Source organism: Pelodiscus sinensis, unplaced genomic scaffold, assembly GCF_049634645.1.
Source record: "Pelodiscus sinensis isolate JC-2024 unplaced genomic scaffold, ASM4963464v1 ctg143, whole genome shotgun sequence".
NCBI classification, from domain to species: Eukaryota; Metazoa; Chordata; order Testudines; family Trionychidae; genus Pelodiscus; species Pelodiscus sinensis.
Genome location: NW_027465955.1, coordinates 32,502 through 45,669, shown reverse-complemented (window position 1 = coordinate 45,669; position 13,168 = coordinate 32,502). Strand labels below are relative to the sequence as shown.

Genomic DNA, 13,168 nt, shown 5'->3' with positions numbered 1-13,168 from the left:
AGCCGGGCGGGACCGAGGCCGGGAGAGGGTCCCTGCACCCCGCTTAGCTCCCGGGCAGCCTCTGTCCTGCCCCGTCCCGGCCCCCCAGGCAGCTGCTGCCCCTGGGGCCTGCCCCGTCCCTACCCCCGGCATGAGCCCCCCCGGAATATTCTGGGCCCACTTATCCCAGGGGCTGCTGCCCGGCTCTGTGGGGGGTCCCACGCTAGGGCCGGTTTCCAACCCCCGTCGCCAGTGACTCACCCGGCGCCCATCCCCCAACCGGCACCGGGACCCCCAGCCAGAGCCCAGCGCCCACCGAGCGACTGAAATCTCCCGGGAATGTGTCCAGGGGCCTCATGTCAGAGCAACATTCCCATGAGCCCTGCCTGGGCGCCCCTTCCCCTCCCCCCCCCCCGCTGTACCCACTAGCCCGCACAGCCTCCTCCCCTCCCCCTCCTGCGGGCTGAGGGGCTGATCCCGGGGGAAGCTGCAGTTTTGTTGAATTTTCTCGCTGCTCCTGCAATAAAACCCTTCCCTGCGCACGCAGCACGAGGGCGAGTTTGTGCGGGGAGGGTCCTGGGGTTTTGGAGGGAAGGGGGTCAGGACCCACCTTCTGTGACCAGTGGAACTAGGAGCCCCTCTCCCCCCCCTCCCCACGAGACTCATTGGCACCCAGGAGGGCATCTCTGCCACAGGGGTGAGTTTGTGCCTCCCTGTGCCCCCCAGCCTCCCTCACACAGGGGAGAGGTTATAACCCCTCCCCCACCTCCCCTCACACACCCCAGTGCTCCCTGTGCCCCCCAGCCCCCCTCACACAGGGGAGAGGTTATAACCCATCCCCCACCTCCCCTCACACACCCCAGTGCTCCCTGTGCCCCCCAGCCCCCCTCACACAGGGGAGAGGTTATAACCCATCCCCCACCTCCCCTCAGACACCCCAGTGCTCCCTGTGCCCCCCAGCCCCCCTCACACAGGGGAGAGGTTATAACCCATCCCCCACCTCCCCTCACACACCCCAGTTCTCCCTATGCCCCCCAGCCCCCCTTACACAGGGGAGAGGTTATAACCCATCCCCCACCTCCCCTCACACACCCCAGTGCTCCCTGTGCCCCCCAGCCCCCCTTACACAGGGGAGAGGTTATAACCCATCCCCCACCTCCCCTCAGACACCCCAGTGCTCCCTGTGCCCCCCAGCCCCCCTCACACAGGGGAGAGGTTATAACCCATCCCCCACCTCCCCTCAGACACCCCAGTGCTCCCTGTGCCCCCCAGCCTCCTTACACAGGGGAGAGGTTATAACCCATCCCCCCTCCCCTCACATACCCCAGTGCTCCCTGTGCCCCCCAGCCCCCCTCACACAGGGGAGAGGTTATAACCCATCCCCCCCCTCCCCTCAGACACTCCAGTGCTCCCTGTGCCCCCCAGCCTCCTTACACAGGGGAGAGGTTATAACCCATCCCCCCTCCCCTCACATACCCCAGTGCTCCCTGTGCCCCACTGAGGGAAAGCAATTAACCCAGCGCAGAGCAATGCCAAAGCCATTCCTGGAAGCTCTACTATCGTACAACGATTAAACCTCGTTCACTTACACTCCGCCCGTCTGCCGCCCACAGTGCCCGGCGGGATGTCGTGGTCCCTCGGATTCGCAGCCGTTGGGACGCCGGTGTGACGGGCCCCTCACTTCTAGTTACAAGGGCGGGAGCTGTGGGTCCCTCCTGCTCCCTCCCCCCAGTCGATTTTTCTCACTGAGCCCATTGAACGGCAGAGCCAGGCGTGGTCGCTTACCAGCTGGTGCCGTGTGGGGTGAGGTGCCGGGTCGGCCCGTCCTAGGGGGACATCCTGCCACTCGGGGGGATGCCAAACTCTGCCCTTAGGTGGTACTTTCCTGGCTGCGTGCGGCCTTGTTTTCCTGATCAGAGACAGAACGTCCCAGTCCCAGGCTGCCCCCGGGCTTGGCGGGGTCTCGCTGCACCGTGCCCAATCGGCGGGATTGTGCAAAGCGTCCCTGCCTCTCCCAGCTCCCTCCCGGCCTGCGTGCGGCGCGCCCCAGACGTGAGACAGGCCGGGGGTTGCCGGGTCACAGAGCCGGGCTTTGCACGTCTGACCAGGCGACGTTGTGGGTTTGGTTGAATCCTCCCTCCTGCCAATTCCCCCCAGCTGGGCTCTCCTGCCGGAGCGATGTCCCTCAGGGCGGGACCTTCCCCCTCGGACACACCCGGACACTCACCCACTGCCAGAGCACGTCCCAGCGGCCTGGTTCATCCCCACCCACACTGACCCCTCGGACACACCCGGACACTCACCCACTGCCAGAGCACGTCCCAGGGCCTGGTTCATCCCCACCCACACTGACCCCTCGGACACACCCGGACACTCACCCACTGCCAGAGCACGTCCCAGGGCCTGGTTCATCCCCACCCACACTGACCCCTCGGACACACCCGGACACTCACCCACTGCCAGAGCACGTCCCAGGGCCTGGTTCATCCCCACCCACACTGACCCCTCGGACACACCCGGACACTCGCCCACTGCCAGAGCACGTCCCAGGGGCCTGGGGTACAGGTCGATGGGTGGAGGTCGATGGGTTAATGGGTGGAGGTCGATGGGTTAATGGGTGGAGATCGATGCGGGAGGCAGATTCCCCCCGAGGCTGCCTCCATCTCCCCTCTCTCCCCATGGCAGGGCCGGCCAGGGATGGACAGGGCTGTGGCTTAGGATCCCAGGGCCAGAGGAGCCCTCAGGAGACACCGAGTCCGGCCCCTTGCTCAAGACAGGACCAACCCAACTCAACATCCCAGCCAGGGCTTGGTCAAGCCAGGACTTAGAAACTTAACAGGATGGAGATTCCGCCTCCCCCTAGGGACCCAGCCCAGCGCTTCCCACCCGCCCAGGGAAAGAGTTTGTCCTAATGTGCGACCTAGACCCCCCACTGCAACTTGAGCCCAATGCTCCTTGTCCTGCCCCCACTGAGAACAGCCTCTCGCCAGCCTCTCTGGAACCCCCCTGCAGGAAGTTGCAGGCTGCTCTCAAATCCCCCCTCACTCTTCTCTTCTGCAGACTGAACAAGCCCCAGTCCCTCAGCTGCTCCTCACAGGTCATGTGCTCCAGCCCCCCAATTATTTATTCGCCCTCCGCTGGACCCTCTCCAATGCGCCCGCATCCTTTCTGTAGTGGGGGGCCCAGAACTGGACACAATACTCCAGATGTGGCCTCCCCAGAGCCAAATAAAGGGGAATGATCCCTTCTCTGGATCTGCTGGCAACGCTCCTCCTAATGCCCCCTAATATGCCATTAGCCCTCTTGGCTACAAGGGCGCCCTGGTGACTCATCTTCAGTTTCTCACCCACTGTAACCCCCAGGTCCTTTTCTGCAGAACTGCTACTTAGCCAGTCGGTCCCCACCCTGTACCAATGCTTGGGATTCTTCTGTCCCAAGGGCAGGACTCTGCACTTGTCCTTGTTGAACCTCATCAGATTTCTTTTGGCCCAATCCTCTAATCTGTCCAGGTCACTCTGGACCCTTCCCTGCCCTCCAGTGTAACTACCTCTCCCCCCAGCTTAGTGTCATCCGCAAACTTGCTGAGTGTGCAACCCATCCCCTCAGTCAGGTCATTAATAAAGATGTTGAGCAAAACTAGACCCAGAACCGACCTTTGGGGCACTCCCCTAGAAACAGACCATTAACCTGACATGGAGCCGTTGATCGCTACCCGCTGGGGCCGCAGTCTAGCCAGCTTTCTATCCACCTCACAGTCCATTCATCCAATCCATATTCCTTAACTTGCTGGCAAGAATATAGTGGGAGACCGTATCAAAAGCCTTGCTAAAGTCAAGGTATATCACATCCACTGACTTCCCCACATCCACCGAGCCAGTCACCTCGTCATAGAAGCTAATCAGATTGGTCAGGCACGACTTGCCCTTCGTAAATCCATGCTGACTATTCCTGATCACCTTCCTCTCTTCCAAGTCCCTACTAATGGATTCCTTGAGGATCCCTCCATGATCTTTCTGGGGACTGCGGTGAGGCTGACTGGTCTGTGGTTCCCTGGATCGTCCTTCCTCCCATTTTTAAAGATGAGCACTACATTTGCCTTTTCCAGTCACTCAGGAACTTTCCCGATCTCCACGAGTTTTCAGAGATAATGGCCAAAGGCTCCTCACTGACATTTGCCAAACTCCCTCAGTACCCTCGGATGCATGAAGTCCGGACCCGTGGATTTGTGTATGTTTAGCTTTTCTGAATAGTTCTTAGCCTGTTCTTGCTCCACCAAGGGCTGCCCACCTCCTTCCCATACTGCATTGCCCAGTGCAGTAGTCTGGGAGCTGACCTTGCCCGTGAATACAGAGGCAAAGAAAGCATTGAGTACTTCAGCTTTCCCCACATCATCTGTCCTAGGTTACCTCCCTCATCCAATAAGGGCCCCCCGCACCCTCTCTGATCACCTCCTTAGGCTGCGTCTAGATGACATGGCTCTGTCGACGGAGACATGTACAATAGTGTATTTGGCATAGTCGAATAAAATAAAAATGGACGCCGCGCTGTGCCGACGATCAGCTGATCCGGCACAGCGCAACAGTCTAGATACGGCACAGTCCACAAGGGAAGCCTCCGGGATGCCTGGTGGAAAAGCTATCCCAAACATTCTTCAGAACTTCCTGCATGGTCTGTGTCCTGCTGTGTCGGTATCCGCCAGGGTGATGAAAGTCGCCCGTGAGAACCAGGGCCGGCGATCTGCAAGCTTCTCTCAGTCACGCCCCAGACCGGACATTGTCTCAACAACCCGACCACCTGCATCCTGCTCCAAAGAGACCTTAACACCAGACTTCGAAGAGAAGCCTCTGAACTGTCATTCCTGCTTAGATCTGACCCTTTGCGAATGGGCCTTAACAACGATGTAATGATCTTACCCATTACAAAGACGGCTTCACCTCTAATATCATTAACTCATAGACACTAACCTCCCCCCCATCCCCACGTCGTTGTAAAATCTGATTTGTCTATTTTAGGTGTTCACTTTTTTTGATTGTATCCCTTTGGGACCTATGGTCGTGCCAATTCTCTTCCACTATTTGATCTGAGGACGTGGGTCTGGCCCAGGAAAGCTCATCCCCCAATAAACCATCTTGTTAGTCTCAAAAGTGCTACACAGCCCTGTCTTTTGTCCCTGAGGAAAAGTGAGGAAGAGAGAAAAAGAGAGAGAGAAGCATGCGGCCGAGCAAAGACAGTTCTGGCGTCAGGGCCGTGGGTAGATCTACGGATGGGGAGCCAAACACACACAACAGTGACAAACGAAATTTAACTTGAAACTTGTTACAACCGTTGGGGCCGGCGACCCACAGAACTGGTTCCACCAGGCGGGGTCAGGGGGCCTAGGGAGAGGTGGGGCGGGAGAGATCTCACCCCTCTGCAGACCTTGCACTGGTCGGGGTTCCCAGGGGGCGATGGGAGCCGGGGGTCCAGAGGGAGACCCCAGACGATCAGGCAGGGGAGGATGGAGTCTCAATGGATCTGATGCAGGTTTCACATCCTGGCACCAGAACCGATTCCCTTGGCAAGGCGGCATTTTTGCAGGGAGAGGGGGACACTGGGTTTGTCCCTGGGCATACGGAGGTGACACAACAGAGACTGGTCACGCCCGGCTGGGGGGTGCCCCAGGAAGGAGCTCACAACGCAGCGGGGCAGGCTCAGTGCTGGGGGGCCAATAGGATCCAATCTAGAACTGGTCTGATAATGGCTCGTTTGGGGGGGAGCCGGTCTGGGTTCATTAGCCCCTGGAGCAGAGATTTCCCATCATGCCGTGCTTCTCCCCTTTCGCTATCCCAGAGTTCAGTGCGGTCCCTGCTCTGGAAGAGCTGGTCTCCACCTGTCTGCTAGTGGGGAGGTCTCTCTGCTCCATCCCCAGTGCAGCTGAGTCTGGGGTGTGTCTCAGCCCCATCGCCCTTGTCCGGAGGGCTCAGCTGGGTCTCCCCAGCCTGTTCCCTGCTTTGTCTTTGGTTCCAGCAGCGGCTGGGGGAGGGGGATGGTTTCCCCGAGTGTCACTGCCTGGCCCCCCAAGAGCACAGGGCTGGCAGGTAGCAAGTCCCCCTTCCGGTTCCCTCCTCCATCCATGAAGGTTCTCACCCCCCATTCCTCTCCTGCCTCCTCTCTCCCAGGTCCTCCTCAATTCTGTGACCCCACACAGCAAATGCAGAGCTCTGAGTGTTCCCAAAGCAGATGTGTCCTTCATTTTTTCAGCAGGTTAACTCACAGACAGGGCAGAATAACCCCCGTGGTTGGCCGGGAACGTGAGGCCGTCTGGCCTCATTGCATACTTGGTGTTTGTTTTATTACAGGGACGCTCTTATTGGGGGGAGGAGCATGTTGTGTATTGGGGCGTTGACACAGATCTTGTGCTTGTAGTAACTGCGTTGTGTGACTAGGGCTCAGCCCAGCCTGTCTGGGCAGGTGCTAGTGAGTTCTGTGCCACGGAATAAATGGACACTTGCAACTGCTCAAGCTCTCTGTGTGTCCAGCCTGGGCTCTCCCAGCTTCCTGTCCTTCCAGTCCCACACTGGGCTGGCAGGGGGAAGTGGGTGAAGAGCCGAGTGGGGCAGGAGGACAGGGAGCGACCATGGGTCAGGGCAGGGTTGGCTCCGTTCTCCTGACCTGGCGCTCTCCCCACAGGCAATGGGAGCTACCTGTCCGACAGCCGAGGGCCCTGGTTGTGGGGTTCACCTGGGGATGGGGACCCATCTCTCTGTGGCATGCATCCCTGCACCCCCATCTCTGCTGCTGAGTTTTCCCCCTCCCCTCTGCATCCCAGAGAGGTCAGCAGGGGCTCTCAGGGCATACAGCCGTTTGGGGCAAGTGCCCGTGAACTCCTTCATCTACACGGCCCCTGCAGGGCGGCTGTTTCTCCTGTCGTGAGCCCACAGCGGGTCCAGGGGCCCTGGCCAGCTGGCACCAGGTACCTGTAGCCAGACACAAACCCCATCTTGTTTTTCCATGAACCCCATCTTGTTTCCCCCCCCCCCCCCCCCCCCCCAGAGAGCAAGAGAAAGGCCGTCAGCCTTTGATGCCCTGGGAACGCAGGTGGGCTGCCTGTCCCTGACTCTACCATAAACAGAAACCAGACAGTAAATGGGCCAGCTGACGACCCGGGGCCTCCCGTCGCCCTGATGGCTAGTATCAGTAATTGACACGCCTGCACTGTCCCAGGAGAGGAATCTTCGCCCATCACATACCAGAGGTGCCCATTGTCTGCATCTTCCCAGGTGTGAATTCTGCTTTGCACCCTTCGTGGGAAACTTGGCATTCAAAGCCATTTTTCCTAATTGGCCACTTGAGACCACGAAGAAGCCTATGTGACCCAAGGAGTATAAAGAGGGTTGAGTTGCCCACCCAATTTGAGCTCCAATCACCTACACTTGCTGGCAGGTATTGATTGTCTCCCGAGGTCTGTGGGACGCCCAACCTCGTCCTACTTCTTCCCGAGGGATTGAGAGAAAGACGCTGGCCACGCCAAGTCTGGAACGCAGGGGTGAGAATTGTACCTGCAATGTGTTTTTCTTTATGTGTACACTCTAATTGTCTCTCTGTTGTAAGTTTAGTTACCTTATTATAGTTTCCTTAAGTCAAACTGCTTCATTTCTATTGTAAACTGCCTTTGGTAAGGTGATTTAGCTATAAACTTTGGGTATAAGTGGGGTGCCCTCATTCACTTATAAAATATATATCTACACACTGAACCAAGTTTCTTTCATTTTATTTTTTTTTTCTCTTTCTCCTATAATAAGCCAGTGAGTGTCAAGCTTCTAACTTGAACCCGTGCTGCTGTACCCGAACCAAACACAAACAAAAGAACTTCAGCCAGTCATAAGGGACAGGTATAGAGAGAGCTTGGGTGTTTGGATTTGTGTCACTCCCAGGTGACAGATCCGTGGGGCATCTCTCAGCCTCCCCAGGCTGCCCGCTGGGAAGGAATTTCTAGATTCTAGCAGCTAAAATCTGAGGTGTTATAAGCTCTCTCTATAAAACTTATTGGGGCGCTCGTCAACCTCCTCCAGGTTGCCCACTGCAAGGGACCCCGGTCTCAGCAGTTAAAGTCTCGGGGGTATAGTACACACACACACCACTTACTGCCCTGACCATCGGTTGGCAGAATTGGGGCACTCGTCAACCTCCTCCAGGTTGCCCGCTTCAAGGGACTCTGGTCTCAGCAGTTGAAGTCTCGGGTGTATAGTACACACACACACACCACTCACTGCCCTGACCGTCGGCTGACAGTACCGTCCGTGCCCCTGGTGGGGAGCTGTGCCCACGATGTTTCAGTGCAGCCCACCTGTGCGTCAGGGCCTGCGCTGCCAGTTCCCACCTGCGCCCGGCCAGTCGGGCCACAGTCGAAATTGGGGTCACTGGTGTGAAGGGCCCCTCCCCTCTAGTTACAGCAGCAGGAGCTGTGGGTCCATCCTGCGCGTTAGCAGAGGGGACGCTCTTCCGGAAGACGTGTGTTTGGAAGATCTCTTCCGGAAAACCTTCTTCGGAAAGAAGCCTGAAGTGCGGCCGTAGCCTGAGAGGGGGGGAAGAGGCTGTGTGGGATAGCGGGCGCAGCAGAGGGTGGGGAGGGAAGAGGCTGTGTGGGATAGCGGGCGCAGCAGAGGGTGGGGAGGGAAGAGGCTGTGTGGGATAGCGGGCGGTGAGACAGGCCGGGGGTTGCCGGGTCACAGAGCCGGGCTTTGGACCAGGCCAGGGCAGGTCTGACCAGGCGACGTCGTGGGTTTGGTTGAATCCTCCCTCCTGCCAATTCCCCCCAGCTGGGCTCTCCTGCTGGAGCGATGTCTTTGCACTTGGTGGGCTGGTTTCACAGCACTTCACGCTGCCCCAGGGTCAGCACCTCCCCCTCCCCACTCTCACCCCAGTCCCTCTGCGGGTAACCCACCCCCGTGGGGTTCGATTTCCTCTAGGGGGAAGGGAAACTCGAACACACCGGAGAGACTGAGCAGTGAACAGGCTGTTTAAGTGTCACAAGCCTTAAAAACAACGACTGTCACTTCTAGCCACATCGCCCGGCCCTGCGGGTCCGTCCTGCTTCCTCCCTCCCGTCGATTCTTCTCCTTGAGTCCATTGGATAGCAGAGCCAGACGAGGTCGTTCTAATACTTATTGATAAACTAGGCAAATATAACTTAGATAGGGCCACGATAAGGTGGGTGCATAATTGGCTGGATAACCGTAGTCAGAGAGTTGTTGTTAACGGTGCTAAATCCTGCTGGAAAGGGATAACAAGTGGAGTTCCTCAAGGGTCTGTTTTGGGACCCGTACTGTTCAATATCTTCATCAATGATGTAGATATTGGGATAGAGAGTACGCTTATTAAGTTTGCAGATGATACCAAACTGGGTGGGGTTGCAACTTCTTTGGAGGATAGGGACATAATTCAAAATGACCTTAGCAAGTTAGAGAAATGGTCAGAGGTAAACAGGATGAGGTTTAATAAAGAGAAATGCAAAGTGCTCCACTTAGGAAGGAACAATCAGTTCCATACATACAAGATGGGAAGCGACTGTCTAGGAAGGAGCATGGCGGAAAGGGATCTAGGGGTCATAGTGGACCACAAGTTGAATATGAGTCAACAGTGTGATGCTGTTGCAAAAAAAGCAAATATGATTCTAGGTTGTATCAACAGGTGTGTTGTAAGCAAAACTCGTGAAGTCATTCTGCCGCTCTACTCTGCACTAGTTAGGCCTCAGCTGGAGTACTGTGTCCAGTTCTGGGCGCCACATTTCAAGAAAGATGTGGAGAAATTGGAAAGGGTACAGAGAAGAGCGACAAGAATGATTAAAGGTTTAGAGAACATGACCTATGAAGCCAGGCTTCATGAACTGGGCTTGTTTAGTTTGGAAAAAAGAAGATTAAGGGGGGACATGATAGCGGTTTTCAAATATCTAAAAGGGTGTCACAGGGAGGAAGGAGAAAATTTGTTCCTCTTGGTTTCTGAGGACAGGACAAGGAGTAATGGGCTTAAAGTGCAGCAGGGGAGGTTTAGGTTGGACATTAGGAAAAAATTCCTAACTGTCAGGGTGGTCAAATATTGGAATAAATTGCCAAGGGAGGTGGTGGAATCTCCCTCTCTGGAGATATTTAAGAACAGGTTAGATAGACATCTGTCAGGGATGGTGTAGACGGAGCTTGGTCCTGCCTTGAGGGCGGGGGCTGGACTCGATGACGTCTCGAGGTCCCTTCCAGTCCTATGATTCTATGATTCTATGAATGCTGACCGATTGCTAAAGTGCCCGATGCCTCTATTTAAGGACATCTCAAAGCGCTGGGGAGGGTGGGACAGTGGGGCAGAGGGAGCTAGGGGGGGTCGGCCCCAGGGGTGCTGGTGGGGGTGAGGCAGGAGAACCTGGGTCTTCAGTTGTTCTCTGGGGCCGGGGCTGAGGGTTTGACCGGGGGTAGGGGCCGCACCCTGGCAGAGCCCAGTGTGATGGCGCGTTGGGGTCCCCCGTCTCCTGCACCCCCGAAATGGCACGGACAGACTCCCCCAGCCAGTAGAAGAGAGGTGATTTATTGCTTCTCCAGGACACAGCCCAGCACAGATGTCATCAGGTTCCAGGGCAGGCCTAGGATGCCTCAGCCCCCCTCGATATGGGGTGGGGGGTCTCGGCTTCTAAACCCCCCAGCCTGTTGCTGAGGCTGCTTCCTCCATGCTCCCAGACCAAAACTAACTAACCCTCCTCCAGCCCTGCCCCCCAGCCAGGGCAGCATCCACCTCCCTTTGTTCCTCCCCATGGGGGGTGGCTGGTCAGACAGGTTGAGAGACCCCTTTGCATAGTGACTCATCGCCTGTCTTGCTTGGTGGTGCTACAGACAGTAGCCAGTGAGTTAGCAAGGTACCCCCCACTAGGTCACACCCGGCTGTCTGCAGCATGCGCCCCCACTACCCATTCCTGCGCCTCAGTTTCCCCTCCCCTCTGCACCGCAGTGCCAGCTCGGAGTCTGTCTGGGGGCAGCCAACCCCAACATGCCGTCACACAGGGGTTGGCAGGGAAGGGCGCAGGACTTAGGGGTGCTGGGGTTGCCAGTGAAAGGAGAAAAGGGGGAGCCGGCCAGCTTGTGTGGTGCCAGGCGCCTGCCCCCCGCTCCTATTGGGCCCCTCGCTGGGCTGGCAGGGCGGTGGGTGGAGGAGCCGAGCGGGCCAGGAGGACGGGGAGCAGCCGTGAGTCAGGGCTGGGCTGGGTCCACTCCCCTGGTCTGGGCTCTCCCCACAGGCTGCGGGAGCATCACTGGCCGGCAGCCGAGGGCCCAGCCTGTGACGCTGGCAGGGGGCCGATGGGCGTCAACCCGCCTGTCTCTGCCGATGAGTTTCCCCTCCCCTCTGGGCCCCAGTGAGGGGTCGGGGTCTCTCCAGGGGCAGGAGATGGGGGGAGCAGGGCCTCACTTGGCTGGGAATGGGAACACGGGGGGCAGCCCTGCCACCGGCCGAGGGCGCCCAGGGTCTCTTGGGGCACACAGCCGCCTGGCACACGTTCCCCGTCGCCCCCTCCGTCTGCGTGGCCCCTACAGTGGCTGTAACTCGTGTCACCAGCCCAGGGTGAGTTCAGCGGCCCCGGGCCAGCTGGCCCCAGGAACCGTCCATTTCACCTGCTCAGAGCTGGCGAGGGCCCCGCCCCATGGCCCCAGTGGGGAACCGCACCTGCGACGTTTCGCTGCAGCCCACCTGCGTGTCAGGGCCTGCGCTGCCGGTTCCCACCTCTGCCCGGCCGGTCGGGCCACTGTCGCAATGGGCAGAGCCCAGGCCGTCCTGCTGAGCCGAGATTCCTCAGTTTCCCTTCCCACTCCTCCTCCCCCGCACCCGGCCGGGCCCTATATAAGTCACTCCGGGCCGGGTGGATGCACCAGGACGAGGTGCAGGTCGGATCCGGCGCCAGCCCAGACACAAGCACTTGGTGAGATGCGAGAGTCCCGTCCACGAGAAGAGAGGCAGCGCGTGCTAGTGGTTAGAGCAGGCAGGGCTGGGCAGAAGGGCGTCTAGGTGCTCTCCGGAGAGGAGGGGTTTGTGCAGCCCCTGGTCCCGCAGCGGCCGGATCCCCAGCGGGTTTGGTGCCATGTGGGGAACACTGGAACTGGATTTGTGGTGGAGAGCAGGATAAAGACTCTCCCCACACAGCCTGGGGCAGCCTAGTAGATTCAGTGCGCTCCAGCCCCATGGGCGGATAGTGGGGGCGGATTGGCACCGGTGCGGGTTCCACAGTGCAGTTTGACAGCTGGACCCAGGCAAGCTGGGGACCATAGATTGCCCTTGGGATGGAGGTTCCACACCCCTGCTCCAGGGTGTTTTGGGCAGAGTGTGTGGGGGGGGGGAGACAGGGGCAGGGTTGTGTCCGGCAGGGGGCAGGGAGGGGGCAGATCCAGCCCGCTCTGTCTCCATCCATCCCCCCTCTCCCCACGGCAGGTGGATCCAGGCGCACGACATGGCCCCGGGGGGACCCTGCCCCGCGCTCCTGCTGCTCCTGGTCCTGCTGCCGGCCGGCCTGGCCTATCTATCTGCATTCCGCAGCTCCCAGGAATTGGTGTGGAAGCACGTGGATTTTCCCAGGACCAGCCCCCCGCCCGGCCAGCCGTACTGCGACCACCTCATGTGGAAGCGGCGCTCCCGCATCCGCGGCTGCAGACGCAGCTTCACCTTCGTCCACGCCGAACCCATCCAGCTCTACAGCCTCTGCCGCTGCTACGGCCGGTGCCAGCCCATGAACAGGACAAGCGTCAGCAGAAACCCCGTCCCCACCACCACCTGCCGCATGGTCCCCGGGCTGGGGCGCTGCTCCTACGTGGGCCGGTTCGAGAGGTGCAGGATCCGCGTGGCCTGCAGCAGCTGGAAGCCCGTGGACGTCCTGGGCACCGTGTAGAGCCGGGCGGGGCCGAGGCCCGGGAGAGGGTCCCTGCACCCCGCTTAGCTCCCGGGCAGCCTCTGTCCTGGGGTCTACCCTGCCCCCTCCCTGCCCTGCTGGCATGAGTTCCCCTCCCTGAACATCCCGCTTCTCCCTTATCCAATGGGCCGGCAGCTCGGGGCTCTGGGGGTTCTCATTCTGGGATCTGGGGTCCAGCGCCCCCCGAGGAACACAGCTGGTGCCCACCCCCCTGCTGGCCCCAGGAGCCCAGCGCCCGCCGAGCGGCTGAAATCTCCCAGGAATTTGCTTTGGGGG

The 13,168-nt window shown here is 59.1% G+C and overlaps 1 protein-coding gene across 1 annotated transcript; it reads left to right on the top strand.

The window, feature by feature from the left end:
* Positions 1-12,436: 12,436 nt before the first annotated feature.
* LOC142825347 (ribonuclease-like) lies at positions 12,437-12,871 on the top strand. The gene has a single exon (XM_075917322.1). The coding sequence runs from the start codon at positions 12,437-12,439 to the stop codon at positions 12,869-12,871; it is 435 nt and encodes a 144-aa protein (XP_075773437.1).
* Positions 12,872-13,168: the final 297 nt, after the last annotated feature.

What these genes read in the sequence shown, in the direction of transcription:
- LOC142825347 (XM_075917322.1), top strand. Translation starts at nt 12,437, where the DNA reads ATGGCCCCGGGGGGACCCTGCCCCGCGCTCCTGCTGCTCCTGGTCCTG.